The following is a 23,418-nucleotide window of genomic DNA, read 5'->3' as shown; positions in this document are numbered from 1 at the left end:
AGTTAATACTCATCTGTATCCATTGTTTTTCAAATGCCAGGTTCTATAGAGTGTGTCATGCTGTGCAGTATAGAGAATACATTACCTCTAATGAGTTTTACGACTTTGGAATAAGAGGTTAAGCATACGATGAAGCTTAAGGCAGTGGTTCTTCAATTTTAGAGTGTATTAGAATCACCCAGAGAACTTGGTCAAACCACTGTCTCCACCCTCAGAGTTTCTAATTCAGTGGGTCTGAGGTTGCATTTCTAACAATTTCCCATGTGACACCAATGCTATTGGTCTGGGGAACCCACTTTGAGAATCACTGGCTTTCAATCACAGCACAGCAGATGCTATACATGTGGCATCTGTCTTCCTTTCTTCTCCTTCCCTCTCCAACTCATATTATTCAAGAACAAAAATTAAGAAATCCTTTAAAGAATCCCTATTCACAGGAAAAAGCAGTGTAAGACCTAAAATCAGATACCCTTTTACCCTGGCAGAATACACATTTCTTTTTCCACTTATTTATATGTTGTTTAAATCCAAAATAATCATTACAATAACAGACAGATACAATAAAATATAATATAAAAAACTGTCATTGATCTCACTGTTTCAGCCTGGAAAAATAACTCTTATATCTGAACTGTCTTCATGACTTTTTATGACTTAAAATTCAAAAGCATTTAACACTGAAGGTATTTCCTGCTATTCAGTATACAAATTCAAGAGAATGGATTTCAGAGAGGGAGACATTATATTATAAAAGCCAGCATCACCATGTAATCCTCCAGAGAGTATTCACAATTAGAAATATATCATATGTTCATTCCTTTTATGTCAGACACTTTCACTGATATATCAGATTTATCGCAACTTAACCCATATGTCACTAAAAGATGGCAGCCTTTCCATTGAAATAATAATCCATTAAAGAGTCACGGCCTAGAAATCAAGCATTAATGTTTCATAGAAATAGCTTTGATAAGGATAAATTTCTTATTAGTACACTTACCTCCGGTGCAGTGATTCCGAAAATTTAAGGCTGGCATAAATAAATTCTTTAACTTGAATGTAAATATGAGGTACTGACTGAGACATGGGGAATTTCTTTGGGAAAGATTGCTGTAGAAAGAAAAAGTTAATGCTGTTTTCAAACTTTTAGAAAAAGACATTCTAATAACCTAAAAATGTAAAAATTAAATTGACCACACATTTGAAATAATAGTAAATACCTGCATTTCAATGTCTACAGTTACATTTTTACATTATTTTTGAGATTTTAAAGAAAAACAAAATATTTCTGAAATAATGTAGCAATTTACTTGTTTCTTAAATCATATTGTCAGACTTCTAACAAGTACAGAAAGCATATATCAATACCTATGTTCTGATAAATATCCTGCAGAACATGCCTAGCTGTCACCTGCCTGCTCGTCTGCATCCATAATACAAGAGTGAAGTTGGTCATGAAAGTTATGGGCCAGCTTCCTGGCTCAGAGTCATCAAACAATTCTAAGCCCGGTCGGGAGTGGCTCAGCGGTTGAGTATCGACCTAGGATCCAGGAGATCGGGGTTTGATTCCCGGTCAGAGCACATGCCCGGGTTGCGGGTTGGGCAGCCGACCAATGATTCTCTCATCTTTGATGTTTCTATCTCTCTCTCTCCCTCTCCTTTCCTCTCTCTGAAATCAATATGTTTAAAAAACAAAACAAAACAATTCTAAGACTCCACTCGCTCTCAGTGAAGGCTTGATGCCAATTCAAGGGGGTATTCATTTCATTCCATAACTCCTAGAATACCTTACAGCAGCCTTCTGACCAGTATACCATCAAACGCTGGTATGCAGCTAATGGCTTACAATGTGCTTCTTGGCTAAACTGCTTTATCAGTCAACATCCATTAGCAAATTCTTGGTTTCCAAAAGGTAAACTCTCTCCAAAATTTTTAACAAAAGTCCCTTATCTATACTTCATGAAGTCTAACCCATATTTCTGTCTCTGCATTCACTGCAACCTAGTTATATCGGTGAAAGTACCCTCACCATGATCGCTAATGACCTTGTAAATGTTAAATCCAATGGACTTTTCCAACTCTCATGTTACCTGATTTATCTAAAGTATCTGACACAGTTGGCTCCCTCCTTCTTCTTAAATAATCTCTCCTTCCTTGGTATCCATTTCCTCTTATTTCTCTACCTTCTCTGTATCTCTTCTTCTAGCCATCTCTTAATTATTGCTTTATAGGCCTTAGGGTCTATCCTACATCTTCTCTTCTTCTTACCATACATACTGTCCTTAGATGATCTCATCTTCTCTCATGACTTCAATCACCATGCAAGTGCCAATATCTCCCAAATCTATAAATTCAGGCCACATCTTTCTCCTGAAGTCCAAATCCATATATCTAACTACCACTTGGACACCTCCGTTTGGCTGTAACACTTAAACTGTAACACTTGTGGCTTCATACTGGTGTTTGACAGTATTCGAGACATACTCAACAGATCCAACAGTGTAATTGTCGTCCCCTCCTAAATCTGTTTTCCTATCTTAGTGAATGCTACCATCCAAGGCAGAAACTTGGCTATCATATTTGACCCTTTTATCTTTGTCATTTCTCATATGCAAATAATCACCAACTCCTATTGTTCCTACGTCCTAAACATCTCTTAAATTCATGGCCATAACTCTCACTCAAGTCACCAATCTGTCTTATCAAGATAATGGCAACAATACCCTAGCTGACCACCCTGCTACCAGTCTAAGGTCTTCTCCAATCCATTCTGCACACATTAGCCAGAGAGATCTATTTGGAAGATATTTCAGCTTTAAGGATTTATTTTAATAGCATTAAGGACAGAATATGAATATGTTCTTATTTTAGCCAAAGGGTTCTTATCAAATTATCATAGCTATCGGCAAAAGGGCCGATTTTTGCATATATGCTTCAGTCTTATTCTTTTCTCACTCATCATTTACATGGAAAATAACTCAAGTCATTTGAGAGATAGTTTTACATCTTTCCTAATAGTTTTAATTTAAAAAAAAAACTTAAATTAGGAAAAGAATTAAATATATACACACAACCAAGAGACTATTACTAAATAATTTATGGGATTTCTTTTTAAGCTGTCAAATTTAAATTTCCCATGTGGCCTTTATCTAAACAGTAGTTCTTTTTAATGATAAGTAATATATGAACCAATAAATACAACTCCTAACTAATTTAATCCTACTATATATTTCGGAAGCACCCTACAAGCTAAGTCAAACTTCCTTTTAACTATAAACCAATTTAGAATACTTTAGTGTAATTAGAAGGAACATTAGAGATTATTTAGTTCAACCTCCTCACTTGACAGATAAGCCACAAATGCCCAAATAGGTTGTCACTTGCCCATAATAAGCCACAGAGCAAGCTGGCGTGTGAACCCAGACCAATCCAATGCTCTTTCCAGAGATACTACAGCCTGAACAAATTTTATCACCAGTAACCAAAACAAAACCAAGCCAGGAGATGGAAAATAGTCTGGTAATATTTCCTGACAGGGACAACTTTGATTGGGGCTTCAAATTTTAGAATTATTCTGGTCTTTTGTGTGTATTAGAATCCAGCTATTAGGTTTATGTAATGGCAATGTTAGCTATAATCTAAAAGCTATGCACTTAATTGCTTGGTCCTATATTTAGTGACTATTAAACATAATATGCTTAGTTTATACATATGAAAATATAACAAAAATTTACAGTCACCATTCACACATTTCACTCAGAATTCACTTTTGTTCATTGTAAAGGGATAAAAATGTAGAAAACATTTTTAAATTATAAAGGGCTGGAAAAATAATAAAGAATAGTAAGGAGAAAAAAACAAGAAGAGAATAAAAAAGGTGACAATAATAGGAAATATGATACCCTTTTCCTATGAGCTCTGATTCTACCCAGAGTTACTGGATAGGTACATATGTGTAATCATATGTAGTCCCATAACAGTCTATATGCTGGTGTATTTCCTTTCTGTATCCTGTCTATTATTCAGACATCTTGACTCCAAAAATACATATTCCTACTTCAGGAAAAAATCTACAGGTGGCTACTGCCTTCACTCTTACAAAACCAAGATAAACTTTTCTGTAGAAGTACATTTCTAGAAAAAAAGCCACAAAAGAAGAACTTTCACAGTGATAGACATTTCAAAGAAATTCTCCTCTCGTTTCCTAGAACAGACTTATTCCTATAATTTACTCAACATTTAGTATATCTAATTTGTAATCAACCCAATGTTAGCAACACCTGCCCAGAGAATCCACCTAACATTTGGGACAATTGTTCCTAGTATCCCCAGGTAAGTCCCTTCTTAACTTCATCAAAATAGTAATAATAGTAACATAATCTTCTAACAAAACATACTTAGTTTTCTTAAATAACACAACAAAAAAATTGCCTCAAAAGAAGACATTCTTACTTACAGTGTCAGGTTAATATTGTGTAGCAGTAAATACCATGAGTTTATTTTAAAGAAAATTCTTGAATTAAGAACTAGCTTGTACCTTTTCAAGGTCTGGATCTTGAAAGGGAAACCTACTGATGACTATTCTATATTCTTCTTCATTAACAACAGGGATGGGGCTATAATTATCTTCTTCAAAAATGTCCCTGTTAAGAAAAAAGAGGGAATTGAAATTTTAATATTGAAAATATATCATTAGAGCGCAGAAGGACAATGTTTTGTTTTGTTTTTTTAAAAAAAAAAATCCCTATTATTACCAAAGAATTTTTAACTTGTCAGTTAAAGGTCCAAGTAGGAAAACACTGCATCATCATCCAAAATTCTAAAATTCCACACCAACAAGTGCTGTCCCTCAAAATTCACATGCAATCTCTTCCTTCCACTTGTTTCTCAGCCTCTCAGTATTTAAATTTTAGTTTTCTAATCTAAGCTCAATTCCGAAAATGATATACTCTAAATGAACTCGTTATCTATTATCTATAACTAGAAACAAAGCCATGAAGTGGAGTGTTCCAGCTGCATTTCTAGCTAAGAACAATTCTCAAATTGTATGTCTTGTCTTTTCTTTCTTCCCAACTAGATCAGAAGCTCCCTAAAGATGAAAAAATATCTTCTATTGTTTGGTATCTCATAATGTCATTAGCAAAGGACCTTTTGTAGTTAGTAAGGCAGGAGCACATACTCCTCACCAAAAAACCATGTTCTCTCCTACACAGCCTCCTCGAAAATAGGCAGAGCCATAAGACCAGGTTTGGTCACTGGACTATAAATGGAAGCGGTATGTGTTGCTTCAAATCTAAAGTGTTTATGAACTGTGTGACCCTCCTTCCCATGGTGACAGGGGAGACTACACGTTGAGAAAGTAGAGTCGCAAATGCAAACAGCTTAGATTAGGACTATTAGACCCACTATGGACTTCTCTGTGTGTGAGAAATAAAATGTCTGTGTTCATCCACTGAGATCTGAGTTACTTCTATACTACAGCATAACCCAGCCTGTCCTACTATCCTGCTATCCAATCATCAACTTCCTTTTAATCAATAATTTAGGATGATTAATACTTATTAAGCACTGCTTATATGCTAGGCTGTGGGCTAACTGAGATGAAAACTCCCTACCTCATGAAGATAAAAGCAAGATTTCTGTTCTCAAACTTAATAGGAGAAATAGATATACAAACTAATGTATAACATTTATAATGATGTGTTATAGAGACAATAAAAGAGGTGCAAGGTTCATAAAAAGGACGAAGGAAGACGTGATTAACACTATCAGAGTAGGTGGGGGACATCTAATGAAAGTTTTACAGAGAACTATGGGCTCTGTATGGTCTTTAAAGATGAAAAGAAACACTTCTAATGAGATTATGGAAGAGCAGCATTTCAGAAAGATGAAAGATAACATGCAAAAGCATGTAAGGGGTAAAAAAGTATGAGTGTGTGTGGGGCTGTAAAACCACAGGTAGCAAAGTTTTACTGGAGTGTATTGCATACCAGGGATATGGTGTAAAATGAGGTTGGGGAGGTGAACAATCTGAGGCATCCAGAATTTACACTACAGGCAATGGAATACCATCAATAGGGCTAACGCAGAGGAATGTGGAAGATGAACTGGGAAAAGGATAATTATGAACACAGAAGATGTTTAGATACACTGAAGAATTATCATTTCCTTCTAAATAGTGTTTATAGTAAAGAGTTAAAAGGCAAGTTATAGGGAAAGAAACTACTAGAAGACCACAAACTACTCAGTTTATACAAATGGCAAGAACCAGTTAATATGCAAGGAGAGATGATTTAATGAATGGTATATTCATATTCTGAAAATGTTAATGTAGTCTAAAAAGTGATTTACTGAAACAAATTCTATCATTTACTGAGTTCCTACATTACAAAGCACTAGACTTGGGGCTAGGCAGTCAAAAATATAAATAAAACACTGGTACTTACAATATAGTTGGAGAGAATCACACACAAACTATGACAGTAGTCAGATTATAAATTCTATCATGGAAGTAGCCAAGTTTTAGTTTTATTTTATTTTTTTAATGTTTTTATCGATTTTTAGAAAGAGAGAAACATCAATTGGCTGCCTCCTGTACGTCCCCTCCTGGGGACCAAGCCCCCAACCCAGGCATGTGCCCTGACTGGGAATCGAACCTGCAACCTCTTAGTGCATGGGGCACCAAGTTTTAATTATTCAGTACTGATAACTTTTACTTTTCCCCCATTTGTTAGGTTATCAATTCACTACGTGTAAAATCTTTGAAGAAACAGGTGATGGATAAGAAAAGTAAATTCTGTAACTTCTTAAAAATCTAAACAAAAATCATGACCTAGAAGGATGCTGAAAAAAGTCAAATGTATTTGGGAATTATGTACTATAATTCGCATGCTATTATTTGTTCTCCCCAACAATTACAATGAATGATAATGTTAATCCTTTCTCTATCTAAATGAACCCATTAGCTTCCCAGAGAGAAAACACCTCAGTTTCCCCCATTTTAGGGAGCAATCTCACTACTAGAAGTCTCAAGATGGAGAAGAGAGAATAGCTGACTCAATAGAAATCTATCAACAATTGTGAAAATGTAAACGCTCTTCTGAAGAGGGTAAGTTAATAAGGCCAGCTTTATAACTAAAGTTTTTATATATAGCCCAGCCAGTGTGACTTGCTGGTTGAGCGTCGACCAGGAGGTCCTGATACCCAGGTTTCGGGCTTGATCCCCAGTATAAAATTGTTGATACTTAGACATGACTCATCAAGGCTGTCAATTATCCTGCCAATATCGCTCCTAAGAAATGTTAATACAAAAAGCTTAAATAAGGATTTATTTAGTTGGTTTTAATAGAAGTGCAATCACCTTGTGAATCACTTAGGTATTTTAAAAAGAAAGACTTCTATCACAGTATTGAGAAGGTCAGCCCTCCACAGTTTTGAAAACTGATGGGACTAATGCCAAGCTAGTGTTAAATTATGTAACAGATTTCCTATTTTAATTTCATCAAATATTATTCCCACATTACTTCTATCATATTAAGGATGAACTGGATCTCAAGAATTTTTTTTTTAATTTATCTTTATTGTTGAAAGTATTACAGGTGTCTCATTTTTCCCCCCAACTGACTCCCTCCACCTCGCTCCCACCCCCTCCCCAGGCCTTCACCCCATTATTGACTGTGTCCATGGGTTATGGATATATGCCTATAACTTTTTTGGTTAATCTCTTCCCACCCTCCACCCTTCTTCCCTCTTTCCTCTGAAATAAGATCATCTGTTGCCTGCGTCAATGTCTCTGGATCTATTTAGTTCATCAGATTGTTTTGTTCATTAGCTGCTTCTTTGGATCTCAAGATTGACTCCCTCCCCCAGAACGAAGGAAGGAAAGAAGAAAGGAAGGAAAGTTTTTAAAATTTAAAAAGGAGGGAGATTTCTCTTTTCGTGGCAATAGAAAATTACATAGATATTAAAATACTTTGTCTATGTCCTACAGGCAAGTGGTTAAAGCAAAAGTAATTTTCCTAAATAGATGCTTTAAGAATCTTAATCTAATTATGTTGTTTGTAAAATTAGCACTTTTCACAAACAAAATTTAAAAGCTATAAATCTCATACTAAATACCTTTGAATACCTATAGCCTTTTACCTAATCATTTACTGAAAAAACAAACTACAGAGATTAAAACTAAAAGCAGTACATTTAAAAATTAAGTATAAGTGGTAAAGCCGCTGTGGAAAACTGTAGCAATTCCTCAAAATATTAAACATATATTTACATATAATCCAGCAATTCTACTCTGGGTATATAGCCAAAAGAATTGAAAACAGGGAATTAAACAGATATTTGTACACTAGTGTTCATAGTATCATTATTCAAAATAATCAAAAGGTGGAAACAACTCATATCCATAGATGGATGAATGATAAATAAAATGTGGTATATACATACAATAGAATATTTTTCAGTTGTTAAAAAAATGAAATTCCTGACACATGCTACAACATAAATAAGCCTTAAAGACATTATTCCAAGTGAAATAATACAGACACAAAAAATACAAATATGTATTTAAATATGTATGATCCCACTTATATGAAGTACCAAGAGTAGTTGAATTCATAGAGACAGAGTAGAATGGTGCCTGCCAGGAGCTAGAAGAAGGGAATGGGGAGTTATTGTCTAACTGGTATAGAGTTTCAGTTTGGGAAGATGAAAAAATTCTGGAGAAGGACAGTGGTGATGGTTACAATATAAATGTACTTTATGCCATTAAACTGTACATTTTAAAAAGGTTAAAATGGCAAATTTTATGTTATGCATACTATACCACAATAAAAAATTATTATAAGCATTTTTTATTGCTAAATACAAAATCAATTACTTTAGCATTTGACAAATTTTTTCACCACATTAAGGCACCATGGCTCAGACTAACCTGAAAACTGCAGCCCATTTCTTAAGCAGTGTTTCATTGTATTGATCTCTTATTTCAAATAAAAGGTCAAAAAGTCGGTTCACTGGAAAACCATAACCCTAAAACACACACATAAAACAACAGGTAAACAAATCAAATAAATAAAAATATTCATTTTAAAACTATTGGAAATACTGGGGAATTGTTTGAAAGTGGCCACCAACTATATCACATCATATGCCATTTCAACAGTATGAAAAAAAGATATCCTTTTGACTTTCTACTAGACTGCATTAGGTAAGAAAGAATCTAGAAAGAGTTTCATGAAGTTGGAATAATTTTTCCATTTCTTTTCTTTCTCTTCACTCAGATTTCTTTGTTAGCCTTAAAAAGTATCGTGAGTTAGAACTGGTGAAAAAGTTCAGGAGTAATCATCTACATAACTGTGTCTTGAGAAGTGGTCCCTAAATATGACATAAGAGGAAAAGGGAATATATTCTGTCTAAAACATGCTGGCTTCCTTTTGCACCTTCCATTTGAGTGATGTGGTTGTACAGGGAGAATTTACATCTTTTCATCAACACACATGCTCCATAACTTAATTTCTTTCCAACTCCAAATTCATTGAAATCTTACCCATATCAGGACCAGACATTTTCACTCTCCTTGCAGAGCTGTCGTTTACCTCTTCATCTTAGTTTCTGATCCTATCTCATCCTGTTAGATACAGGGGTGGGAACATCCGGCCCGAGGGCTGTATAAGGACCAAGAAATCATTTGGTCTGGCCCTGCCAAGGCAACCGCAGGCAGGACTGGAAATTCAATAAATCTAGGAGCTTTTTTCATAGCAACAATAATTTTGTATGGCCTGTGAATGATATTATAAATATCCAAATGGCCCTTGGCAGAAAAAAGGTTCCCCACCCCTACACTAGAACCACTCCACAGATTATCTATTCATTCTACTGTGTCTTTAACTTCCACTAGCTCCTTTCTCTTGGCTAAATAAATATGCTAACTTACCTCCCATCTTTAAACCAAGAACAACAAAAGAAAAAAAAGCCCTCCCTCAATTTTCTGTGCCCTGCCAGCTGCCTCTCTGTTACTTCCTTCATAGCCAACCCCTACAACAATCTAACTCCCATTCCTATTCCTTTATTGAAACTGCTCACCAATGACAGAGTATTTCCTAAATATAATATTCAAAGATCTCTCACTGTGCCTTACCTCTTTCTTGAAACTCTTCTGCCTTGAATTCTATAATACCACTCTCTCTCCTTGTTCTCTTATCTATAAATAATCCTACCAGTTTCCTTTTTTCTCTTATCTCCATCCTTCAATCTTTTCTTCTAACTCTCTAGGGCAGGGGTGGGGAACCTCCGGCCTCGGGCCTTATGCCCTCGAAATCATTTGGTCTGGCCCTGCCAAGGCAACCGCAGGAGGGGGATTCGAAATTCAATAAATTTAGGAGCTCTTTTCACCGCAACAATAATTCTGCATGGCTCACGAATAATGTTATAAATATCCAAATGGCCCTGGGCAGAAAAAAGGTTCCCTACCCCTGTTCTAGGGCAATCTCAAGTCTATTGACTTCAAACACTACTTTATTATTCTAAATCTATACCTCTAGCTATAGCTCTGGAAATTCTAATTATTTAATTCTAACACCTATTAAACATCTCCAGTCAGTCTGTCAGAAAGCACATTAAAGTTAACTTATCGCCTCTCTTTCCAACTAAACCAAGTGTTTTTCTTATTTCCTATGTCTGTTAATGGTTCTATTACCAATCCAGTTTATCAGGAAAACAACTTGAAAATCATCTAAATGCCCCCTCACAGAAACATCTACTCAGTCACCAGATTCTTTTGATTTTACCTCCTTTACAAATCTCTTTCAAGTCTATCATTCTTCTCCATCATTTACTTTCTTTCTTCCAGAATATCCCCAGTGCCACTGCTTTATGTCAGTTCTTTAACATCTCTTGCCTAGGCCACTGTAAGACTTTCCTAAACTGAAATTCCAACCATGTGTCTCTTTCAACTCAATCTATTGCCCAGACTCTCAAAATTATCAATTTAAAAGTACAAATCTGATTATGCCATTCCCCTGGTTAAAAGCTATAGAAGGCATGCTAAAGTCTCACAAGATCTGGGTTAAACTACCTTATCAGTTTCAAAACCACTATTTGCCCTTCTTCGCTCATACCCATATATTAGTTTCTAACACCACCAAGCTACTCAACCGGTCTCATGCTTACCGTATCATATCTCTCTCCATAGTTTACACATGCTATTTTCTCTGCCATTAATGCTCCTTCCTTCATATCTACTTGCTGAACTCATCCTTCAAAACCCAGCTTGCATTTCTAGTACAGAGTTCTTTCCACTGCACCATATATTTTTTTACAAATAAAGTTGCTAGGTTTTTATTTTTATTTTTACCTTTTAAAGATTTTTGTTTGTTTTGTTAATCCTCACCTGAGGATATTTTTTCCATTGATTTTTTAGAGCTAGCAGAAGGGAGGAGGAGAGACAGAGAGAAACATCAATGTGAGAGAGACACTGATTGGTGGCCTCCCGCATGTGCCCTGACAGGAGCGAGGGATCAAGCCGGCAACCGAGGTACATGCCCTCGACTCGAATCGAATCCTCCACCCTTCAGTCCATGGGCCGATGCTCTAACCACTGAGCCAAACTTGCTAGGGCTTTAAAGACTTTTTAATTGCTTTTTAGAGAGAGAAGGGAGAGGGAGAGAGAGAAACATCAATGTCAGGGCGAAATATCAATGGGCTGCCTCCTGCAGGGTGAAATATCAATGGGCTGCCTCCTGCAGAGCCCCTAACAGGGATCGAGGCTGCAATCCAGGCACGTGTCCTGATTGGTAATCGAATCAGCAACCTTTAACTACACTGGAAAACACCCAACCAACTGAGCGACACTGGCCAAGGCTGCACCATGTACTTTTTTAACTACAAAAATACCTTATATATTCTAACTGAATGATAAATATTTTAAAAGATGGTAATATTCCATAAGCTTAGGAAGGAAATGGTATGAAAAGTCCTGGGTAATGGGGGAATACTATCATATAAGTAAATATTTGGTTATTACTAATTTACTACCATTAATCCACAATATATTAAATGAGCATTTAATATATTTATTAAATGCTATTATTTTGTATATCTTTAAATGCTTAAAAGAGCCATTAATTGAATGTTAGAATATCACCCACCTGCAAAGTATCTGCGAATATTACAATGAGATTCTTCAGCTCCAGAACAAGATCAGGATCAGTGCAATATGACTGGTGGTAGGGAGGTGGATGGGAAGGGTTGGGAAGGGTAGGTGTGGGAATGAAAACAAATAAATAAAAACCAGAGTCATTAGGTTAAAAGCTAAGAAATAAAACCTGAAGTTTTTTTCCTTTAATATGCTACACTTATAATAAATTTTAAATCTTGGTTATTAGTTACATCCCCAGTTGGCTTCCTCTATTTAGTAAAAATTCTTAGGGAAAGATCATAAAATGATATATCTAAATATCTGTATTATATAAAAAGTTTTTCCTGAAATTTGCACACACTAAATTTTGGTTAAAGCAATGATGCATTTATTTGTACTAGTTATTTTAAACTAAAAAAAAAAGGGATACATATATATATATATATATATATATATGCCACATATTTTTAGTTTTCAATTATTTATTTATTCTCTTATAAGAGACACAAACATATTCATTTTTTTCCAACATAAGAATGACAATTTAAGTATTCCCTTAGTAATTTACCAAAAGAAAATAATTTCAAAGGAATACTGAAATTCACTCTGTCCTCTTAACAGTATTTAATAAAATTTTGAGTGTGATAGGTTGCATTTGATGTGTTATGACTTTGTATTGGATGTCATGGAATTAATAGGAAGCATACAATAATTTTACATATTCAGAGCTGGTGTGAATATAAACCACGATAAAATGTATTGTTCTTTATTAATATGTTAGGAAAATTAGTTCACTGGACAAATAGTGTATCAAGAATCTACAGTACTGATAAATAAAAAGTAGTGTATTATAATCTAAATATCACATAAGCTAATAACCCTCCTTTAAAATATTTTCAATCTCTATTCTCAATAATAAAATTATAAATAAGATTATAAAATTTTAAGTATGAAGAGATTTTACTGAAGGTAAACTACTAAAATTGTCTTAAGAAAAAGTCTACACTGAGCAATCATTAATTTCAGGAGTCTTTATAACACGAACATATTATTTCCACAAGAAGCATATTACAAATATACTTGATCATTTTACTTTCATTCATAAAAAAATATATCTCATTACATTATTCAAATGAGTTCAAATTTTAACACTGCATATTTTAAAGAAATTTGTAATTGTATTACTGCAAACAAGTTATGAACCTCAAAGAACAAGTTCTATTGAGTTTTAATGGTAGAGTTTATTTTGGAAGCAAAGAATTTGAAATGATAATTAAAAACCCTTTATTCATGGTGTTTTTCAGTGATCTAATGAAGAGGTCAGTTGAGACTAATGAGATGAGTTTAATTCTTCATTTTCTATAATACTGGACTAAATGTGTCTTGGGAAGCCCCAGTCAGTTGCAAAATCACAGCCCAGTATTACCAAACAAAAGCCTGACATTAATACTTCCAAATCTGAGCAATTATCAAAAATATGCAAAATGACGGAAGTACAGTTTTCTTCTGACATTATCCATCTCAGAAGTTCTTACAGCAACTAAATTAAAATTTTAGTAACAGAAATTGTCTGACTTACTGAATGAGCTCTAAGGACAGCAATTATCTTTGAGAGGGCCATGTTCCAAAGTTCATCAGTGTATGCCCTGGTTACTAATCCTTGGGTCACATGTAAAATATGATCTTCGACCACAAAGAACCTAAAGAGAGTAATTACCAATATAACATGTATTAAAAAATTAAAAACCAAACTACAAAATTATTAGTTCTGACATTTAACATAATATAAAAATAGTATTTATTTCTGTATTAGATACATACCCTACAATTTGAGTGAAATATCTTCTATAGCCATCAACTGTTTCATGCTTTAAATGAAAAATAAAAATCAATTTAAACCAATACATACCAGAACAAAAAAGTAAATTCCAAGTCACTACATTTATTAACAAATATTTATTGAGAGCCTACTATATGCTCCATATATTTTTAAGGCACCAGGGGATACTCTGGTAAGTAACAAAAAGTCCTTACCCTCATGAAACTTGCATTCAAAGCAAGACAGACAATAAACAAATTAAAAAGTAAATATGACTTCAGGACACCCCCCCCCCCTTCAGCAGTTAATTCGAGCCGCCATCATCTCTCACTTGGGATATTACATCATTCTCCCACCTAGTCTCCCCAGCTTTCTGGTTTGCTCCTTAGAGTCTATTCTCCAGATAGCTGCCAGAATGATACTTTCAAATAGTAATGAAATCATGTATCTTCTGCTAAAACCTTCCAATGGCTTTTCATCTGGTTTGCAATAAATGTCAAACTCTTTACAAATGGTCTACATTGCATATTGTTTATATAATTTTAAGAAAAGGTACAAAGGAAAATAGTTGATCATTTATTTCATTCATAAAAACATTACATGAAATAGTTCATTATTTCAATTAAGTTCAAATGTTATATTTTGCATATTTCATAAATCTGATCAAAATTTTCAAACATCTGGACTTTTTTCGGGTTGGGGAAGAATTATTATTACTTTTTAGCTCATTATCAAGATTTGAGGTAGGCAATTTCCTTAGAGTATTTGGCAGAAGGAACAGAGTGGTTTTGTTAGATAGTTCTTATCTCTAGGTCATTCTAATAACGGGGCTATAATTCTTTGGAGCCTCAGCTTTCTTTACAAGGAAGACAATTTCTTATCACCTACTTTGGGTGGCTCTGAGCTTGGCCCTCTGTACCTCCATGTCCTCAAAACTCATGCTTTCCCATTTCAGTACATGCCCCTATGATAAAAGCCACATTCAGTGCTTCATTAAATTTATCTCAATTTCTGCCTTCATCTAGGTTTTCCTGTTTTATTCATTTTATAGTCAGATCTACTGAAGTATAAACTACATACAATAAAACTCACTCTTTTCATGCACTAGGAGTTTTTACAAACACATCTGGTCATGTAACTATCACCAAAACCAACATATAGAAGAGTTCCATATTCACTAAATTTTTGTCCTGACTATACTTTATTACCAGATCCTTAGGGCATTTAAAAAATAAAACTTTACAAAAATGTTTTGTCCAGCATTTCAATTGTTTTTTTCCAGTTGCACAATTAATCAAGGTATAGCCCTGGTAGGATAGCTCAGTTGGTTACAGTGTTATCCTGATATGCCAAGGTTGCAGGTTTGATCTCCAGTCAGGGCACATACAAGAATCAACCAATGAATTCATAAATAAGTGGAACACCAAATTGATGTTTCTCTCTCTCCCCTCCCTTCCCTCTAAAAAAATCAACTGAAAAAAAAATTTTTTAAAAAATTAATCAAGGTACAGAGTCCACCATATTATCAGAAACTAATAATCACTCCCTACACATCATATAGTTACTTGTTTATCTTTTTATTTATTCACTGCCTATTTTATTTGTTTACTGTCTATCTTCCCCAATAGAATATAAATTCATGAGAGAAGGGACTTATCTGTTCTGTTCACTGCTGTACCATCTGCACCTAAACCAATCACTGGAAATAGTAGGTGTTCAATAAATATTTATAGTTCAATGAATAGTGATGCAAGCTCTGAAGAAATTAAAGCAGGTAAGGGGATAAAAAATGATAACATAACCAATTCGAAATTTTAATATACTTACCATATTTGACTGGGGTTGCAATACCAGTCTTGCTTGTTTCTTTCTTTGTTTTCGGTAATAATTTTCAAATGTTTCCTCATCACCCTAAAATAAAATCAGCAGAGTAATGAAACACACACACACACACACACACACACACACACACACACAAAGATACTTACCAAAACAGAATAAATATGCAAACATCGGTAAACTGGGGAAAAATCAACAAGGTCTTGAACAGTTAAGACCTGAAAAATAATTTTTAAAAAGTTAGAGGGCAAACTACTAGTCCACTGTTGAATAATGTAAAGTTAAAGATAGACAAGGAGATTCATGAGCTTCATGTTATAACATTTATCACCTATAAAAAGCACACAATATAAATGCTGTTTTGGCATTTCTTCAGTAGTTCATTAATTATATGTTTATCTCATCACTAATATACGTAAACTAAACTTGCATATGGTAAGAATAAGAATCACACAGTCATACATTACAACTTAAAAGAAAAAAATTAATACAAAGAAGGAGGGGAGGGGGGGAGGGGAGGGGGGGAGGGGAGGGGAGGGGAGGGGAGGGGAAGATAAACTAACTCCCGTCACCTCTTCTTCACTCTCATCCTCTTCCTCAAATGTATGTTTCAATACAATTTCATTCCTTTCTTCCGGAATTCTATCATTTATATACATATTCTTCCCAAATTTTACATTATTTTGCTTCTGCAAGGCAATACTGAAGGTTTTCTGCTGTTGTGCCTATTTTGGAAAAAGAAAAATTCAGATTATTTCAAAATTTACTGCGGTCAAAACTGGTTCAAGAATTCATTCATATTTTCTTATATTTTTACTGCCCGTAGGTGTAGGATCAAAAGTAATATCCCATTTTTTATTTATGATCTGTGCCCCTTTCTCTTCTTTTTTGAAGTTTTTCAAGGGTTTGTAATTGTATTAAAAAGACTAAGACCCAACTTTTGATTCTGTTGATTCTCCCTAAAGTATTTTGTTTTCTATTATATTGATTTCTTTCTTACCTTATTTCCTTCCACTTACTTTTTTAAAAATTGTATCTTATTGTGGTAAGCATACTTAAAATGAGTTCTACTCTCTTAACAAATCTTTCCTATACATTAACATTAAATTAACATTACTAATGTAATACATTATTGTTAACTGTAAGTACAATGCTATACAGCAGACCTGCAGAGTTCATTCGACTTGCTTAACTGAAACATCGTGCCTGTTGATCAGTAACACCCCTTCCCCTCTCCTTCCAGCCCCTGGAAACCAGCATCCCACTCTTTGATTCTATGAATTTGACTATTTTAGATTATTTTCCTTTTTATAGGCTGGATATAGTATTCCCTTGTATGTACATACCACAATCTCTTAAACCATCTTTCAATTGACATTTAGGTCGTTTCCACATCTTGGATATTGTAAATAATACTGCAATGAGCATAAAAGTGTTAATATTGCTTTGAAATTCTGACTTCAATTCTTTTGGGTAAATACCCAGGAGGGAATTGCTGGATCATACAATAGTTCTACTTTTAGTTTTTTGAGGAATATCCATACTTCTTTCCAAAGAGGCTACACCATTTTTGCATTCCCATCAACAGTGCATAAGAGTTGCAATTTCTCCACATTCTTTTCTTTTTTAAATTTTTATTGAATTTATTGGGGTGACACTGGTTAATAAAATTACATAGGTTTCAAGTGTACAATTCTATAATGCATCATCTGTATACTGTATTGTGTTCACCATCCAAATCAAGTCTCTTTCCATCACCATTTATCCCTTTTACCCTTTTACCTCCCCTACCTCCCTTACCCTCTTGTAATCACCATGCTGTTGTCTGTCTATAATTTTTTTGCATACACTCTTAACTTTTTCACCCAGCCCACAGCCCTTCTTCATGACACCTGTCAGTCTGTTTTCTGTATCTATGACTGTTTCTACCTTGTTTATTAGTTCATTTTGTTCATCAGATTCCATATATAAGTGAAATCACATGCTATTTGTCTGACTGGCCTATGTCACTTAGCATAATACTCTCCAGGTCCATCCATGCTGTAGCAAAAGGTAAAATTTCCTTCGTTTTTTTTATGGTCTACTACTATTCCACTGTGGAAATGCACCACTGGTGGGCATTTGGGCTGCTCCCAAATCTTGACTATTGTAAATAACGCTATAATAAACATAGGGGTATATATATTCTTTCGAATTAGGGTTTTGGGTTTCTTCAGATATATTCTAAGAAGTGAAACTGCTATGTCATAAGGCAGATCCATTTTTAATTTTTTGAGGTACCTCCATACTATTTTCCACAAGGGCTACACCAATCTGCATTCCAACCAACAATGCGTGAGGGTTCCCTTTTCTCCACATCCTCGCCAATACTTGTTGTTTGTTGATTTATTGATAGTAGCCATTCTGACAGGTGTGAGGTGAGATTTCATTGCAGTTTTAATTTGCATCTCTCTGATTAGTAATGTTTAGCATCTTTTTAGATGTCTATTGGCCATCAGTATGTCCTCTTTGGAGAAGTGTCTATTCAGCTCCTTTGCCCATTTTTAAAATTGGACTGTCTGCTTCTTTGTGTTTGTTTCTATGTATTAGGTAGAACTGCTATGACTCCCAGTCTTGGGAGGGTTGCCTTATGTAGTAGGTGTCCTGTGAGGCCCAGTGTCACAGTCTTCTTGATCACCTGAGCTGGGTACTCCAGGAATATCCCTTGTGTGGGTTATGTGGGCCCTCCTGTTGTAACTGAGTCTTGATTGCTATTGGCCCACTTGGGTATGAGGTCGACCCTCAGGCTGGCTGGCTGTAAGGATTAACCTCGACCACATGGTAGGAGCTGATATGCAGGTGCTGACCACATGAAGGGGAAATTTACCTCAGCAGGGTTTAGTGCCTGCCAAGATCTCCATTTGGATGTGGTCATTGTGAAGATAGCTGGACCTTGCTCTGATGTTGTCTGACACTGGCCACTGAGGCCTCTTCGGAGGGACTCTGGTGCAGGTCAATGTGAGATGCTGCCTATGACTGGCCCTGGGCAACCTGTTTGGAGCTACAAAGCTATCCAGTTTGTGGCTGACTCTGCTGGGCCTGGGCATGCGCTGGAAGGACCAAGCTGTGCACCAAGGCTGGTTTCCACCAGCAGCGAGTCTGGGGGCAGGTCAGCAAAAGTCCCAAGGCTCCCCAAGATCCTCCTCCACCTGCCTCCACCTACTAGCTGCCTGTTAGGCTCAGTCGCTGAAGAAGCCTCTGGAGGTACTAAGGTACAGAGTTGCGTGAGGAAGGTTCTCAGTGAGTTATCAGGTAGAGGAGAATGGTATTCACCAGACTGATACAGGTTCAATCTCGATGCCAGTGCTGGGTCTGAGGCCACTCAGCAAAAGTCCCACAGTATACCAAGTCTAGCTACCAGAACTTTGTGGTGGAGCAGAGTCTCAGGAAATTGACAGGGTGAGGTCAGCAGAATTAATCAGGCCCAAAGAGACCAAGATTTAGCTGTGTGGAGGGAGGGCTCTGTACCAGTCAGGTGTGCGAGGGAAAAACAGGCCCCGTCCTAGAGCCACACAAGTGGCTCTAGGAGCCCAAGCTCAGCAGAGAGGGGCCGCAGGGAGTCAGGAGGATGGCACTAGTGGATCTCCCATGAGGGGGAGCATGGGTCAGGTGTGGGGGGAAAAGGGAGGAGTAGCTCCAGCCCCAGATCACACAACTCAGTCACTAACACCCCGAGTCTGCCTGGACTTCTACACCCTAGACAGGCAACTGAGTCCTCGGTAGGGTGTGAGCTCCACAGGGTGTTGTGACAGGGAGGGGGGGCATGCTCCACCCAAGAAAGATGACATCTGGGGTGTAGGAGAGAGACTCAGCACAGGGATCCTGATGGCTATCCCTTCAGCTCTCCCCACAGAGCCACAAACCCCAGTCTCTTCTCATATGACTCTAGTCTGCTCCAGATTTCCCTCTGCCGGAGCCCAGGATAAGTGGCTGCAAAAGAGATTTTGTGCGCTGACCGTTTAAGACAGTGCCTGTGTCTCTAGCAGACTCCCATCTCTCCCTGGCATATAGAATCCCCACTGATTTTCAGCCATATGTTACGTGGGCACCTCTTCTTGGCTCTGGTGCTCTGGGCTGGGGAGTCCAGCATGGGGTTGAGACCCCAAGCTCCTCAGGGGAAACCTTTGCAGCTAAGATATCCCTCTGGGATTTCAGACACTGCCTCCAGGGCCGGCCCTTTTTGCATCTCTGCCCTTCCTACCAGTCTCGATGTGGCTTCTTCTGTAAATCCTTGGTTATAAGACTTCTGTTCAGCTATTCTGCAACTGGTTATTCAGGTTGACTGTTCTACATTTTTATAGTTTGGCCTTGGGAGGAGGTGAGTGTACCTTCCACTTACTCCATCGCCATCTTGTATTTCTTGCCAATTTCTCCACATTCTTGCCAACACTTGTTCTCTCTCTTTTATGTGGATAATAGCCATCCTTACAGGTGTGAGGTGACATCCCATTGTGATTTTGTTTTGCATTTCCCTGATGGTTAGTAATGCTGAGCATTTTCTCATATACCTGTTGGCCATCTGTATGTCTTCTTTTAAAAAAATGTCTATTCAAGTCCTTAACCCGTTTTTTAAATCAGGTGATTAGATTATTTACTATTGAGTTGTAAGAGTTCCTTACATATTTTGGAGATTAATCCCTAATGAGCTATATAGGGTGCAAACATTTTCTTCCATTCTGTAGACTGGATGTCACTCTTTTAATTGTTTCCTTTGCTATGCAGAAGCTTTTTAGTTTAATGTAGCTCAGCATAATGACTGGGAGATTTACATATGTTGTCACACATATCAGTAATTCATTCTTTTTTATTGCTAAGTAATATTCCATTTTATGAGTATAGCACAATTTTTTATCCATTCCCTTGCTGATGTTCATTTGGGTTATTGCCAATTTTTAGCCAACTGTGAACAAAGCTGCTATGAACATCAAGAGGACATATTTTCATTTCTGATTGGTAAATACCTAGGAGAGGAAGTGCTGACTCAAAAAGTAGGTACATTAACTTTATAACTACCAAATCTTTTCCCATTGTTTGTCGTTTTATTATTGAGCTGTAAGAGTTGTTAATTCAAGATAATACTTTTAATTTGTTTTAGACAGCACTTTAGAACCTTAGCATAAAAAGGCTTCCACTTTTCAGCTCATTTTATACCAAATTTGACTGGTGGCAAAAGTTAATGTAATACCACATAGTTGGGGAACACTGCCAAGAAATCAGGTGGTAAGACAAGTTAAATAAGGAATAACCGCAATTAAAAACGCTGATGAAATCCATTCTATACAAGAATCAGAAAAGATAACAAAAGGGTAAAACCAGAAACAAAAATAAGCATTTTATGGAAGTAAAGCAAGTAAACTTTGGATATATTCTATAAACTAGATTATTAAATAATATTAAATTAAAATTCTTTTAATTCTCACCTGTTTCATTGCTGTTTCTCCTATTTTATCAGAATGTTTTCGAATGCTTTCCAAAAAGTCTTTGAGATCAGACATGGAGATTTCTTTAATATCCTCACGGAGTTTAGGAAGATTTTCTATCATTAGCTGACAAAATCGGTATTGACTAACCCGTGGAAAATACACATTTTCTAATTGTTCCATAGTTTTTAGAGCAGAATAATACCTGTGAAAAGTTAAAAAGAAAATTCTATAAAGTTCTTATTACATTAATTTTATAAGTAATTACAAATAATTAATCAGTCCAATGCTCCCATCAAAAAGGTCATAGTCACAGGTAAAACAAACATTTATTCCTAATTACTAATAAGCACAAACTACAGACCATAAGAACAAGCTGCAAGCTGAAAATTCATGGCTTATTCTAACATACAACTTCATTTCACTTCACCTAAATCTATAACATCACAAGCATTATCACAGTCATGAAATACGAAAATGTATAATAATTCCAAAGTTTTAAATTAGAATATTTAGTTGATATGTGATTTCATTAATATCTCTCCCATCCACACACCATCACAATAAAAAAATTACAAAGCACAGATTTAATTTAAAGTACAATATACTTTAAGGAACTTAAAAAAAAATTTAACTATGACAATTAGAAATATATTAAGTGTCACAAAAAAGCAAATAAAAAAAAATGATAGAGTGATTTTTTTTATTTCAACAAAATTTACTGAATGCCTATTACTTATTAGGCACTGGTGACATGCTGAGTATTCAGCAATTAGTAAAGTATATAGCTTGTGTCCTAGAAAAATTGACATATAATTTCATATGCATACTTCAATCTTCTCTAGATTTCTATGAGGTAGATGTCTACAGCAGACATTACTATTAATCTATAGATAAGAAAACTGAAACATAGAGAAAATATAATTTGGTCAAGATATTTTAGGACCCAAAATTTCCAAAACTGTCAATATCCTGCAATAATATTCACCACCAAAATCCATTTAAGAGTAGGCAGAGAATTTTTAAATTAATTAATATTTTATGCCTTCCCAGTGATTTAGATATTAAAATGAGAAAAGGCACATCTAAAAATAAACCAAAATAGTAATATATAAGTAAACTAAAAACACAGAAAGTTGAAAAGCTATTTAAAGCTATTTATTTATTTTTTAGCTTATATATTCTCAAAGGCAGAGTACATTTTGCAAATTGTCACACAATTGTACCACTAGTTTAAAAATTACACCTAAATTTTATCATGGTAATTTAAAATCACTAGAACTGTTATAATATAAGCAATATTACAAATATATATATTTGGTCAGAAATTAACATGTTTAGGTGAAGGTTTGGGTAGGGAAATGTCATTACAATGATTTTGATTATACCGAAAACATTACAGAGATTTAGATGATGTGAAATAATGAATAAAATCTTTTCTGAGTACAATAACATTTTAGAAACAATATTTCAGTCAATAGTCAAAATTGATCCTGGTCTATTTCCTGATTTGATTTAAAGTAGGTACACCCCAAAAGTATTCTCTCTATAACAGGTTAATAGGTATGCTTTCTGAAAAATCATGGTAATATCTATAATATATTTGAAAGCATAAGTGATAGATGCTAAATGAAAAGTATTACCAGTGGTTTCTGCAACATACCACAATCAACTGACTTTATAACACAACTGTGCCTTCCTTCATGCTACTCATCCCTTACCTCCCAGAAGATTAATTCTCCTTTCCTCTTCCTGGATGCAATGCTCTGAGTTACAATAATTAATGTAAACTCTTAAAACTTCTTTGAAACTGATCAATTATATAGCACTGGCTAACTCAATAACTCAACCTCATATTTACTCTCCCAAATTTCCTATCTCATCTCTCTTTCCCTCAATCCTGCTTCTCAGCTTCCCTAGGATTATATTCCTTAAAAATGTAGAAAATAAATGTTATAGCTCAGGCTTTGCTCTGGGAGGCCCACAGTTTATAATCTTAGGAAGAGAGCAAAGGTCAGAGACCAGACGTTGGATCCTTTCTAAAATTTAGCCACTTATCTAAGCTTTATCTATTTTAAAATGTACGCATAATTTGCATAATAGATTACTACTTCTCTTTGGGTAAACATGATGCTATTTTTTAAAAAATGGTAACAGCCCTGGCC

The 23,418-nt window shown here is 35.5% G+C and overlaps 1 protein-coding gene across 2 annotated transcripts in view; it reads right to left on the bottom strand.

The window, feature by feature from the left end:
- EXOC6 (exocyst complex component 6) overlaps nucleotides 1-23,418 on the bottom strand; it is a 119,498-nt gene that overhangs the window by 56,860 nt on the left and 39,220 nt on the right. For both annotated transcript variants that reach the window (XM_016220796.2, XM_087824453.1), the window contains exons 6-15: nucleotides 21,254-21,458; nucleotides 16,367-16,519; nucleotides 15,944-16,012; nucleotides 15,783-15,866; nucleotides 13,958-14,004; nucleotides 13,716-13,836; nucleotides 12,147-12,218; nucleotides 8,933-9,030; nucleotides 4,538-4,643; nucleotides 1,001-1,110 (exon numbers count right to left, since the gene is read on the bottom strand). In XM_016220796.2, the coding sequence (XP_016076282.1) occupies nucleotides 1,001-1,110; nucleotides 4,538-4,643; nucleotides 8,933-9,030; nucleotides 12,147-12,218; nucleotides 13,716-13,836; nucleotides 13,958-14,004; nucleotides 15,783-15,866; nucleotides 15,944-16,012; nucleotides 16,367-16,519; nucleotides 21,254-21,458 (1,065 nt within the window). The remainder of the gene's footprint in view (nucleotides 1-1,000; nucleotides 1,111-4,537; nucleotides 4,644-8,932; nucleotides 9,031-12,146; nucleotides 12,219-13,715; nucleotides 13,837-13,957; nucleotides 14,005-15,782; nucleotides 15,867-15,943; nucleotides 16,013-16,366; nucleotides 16,520-21,253; nucleotides 21,459-23,418) is intronic.

The sequence above is a fragment of the Miniopterus natalensis genome, chromosome 14 (genome assembly GCF_054644295.1).
Source record: "Miniopterus natalensis isolate mMinNat1 chromosome 14, mMinNat1.hap1, whole genome shotgun sequence".
NCBI lineage: Eukaryota > Metazoa > Chordata > Mammalia > Chiroptera > Miniopteridae > Miniopterus > Miniopterus natalensis.
The sequence above is the reverse complement of the archived record's forward strand: the minus strand, read 5'-3'. Positions and strand labels throughout refer to the sequence as shown.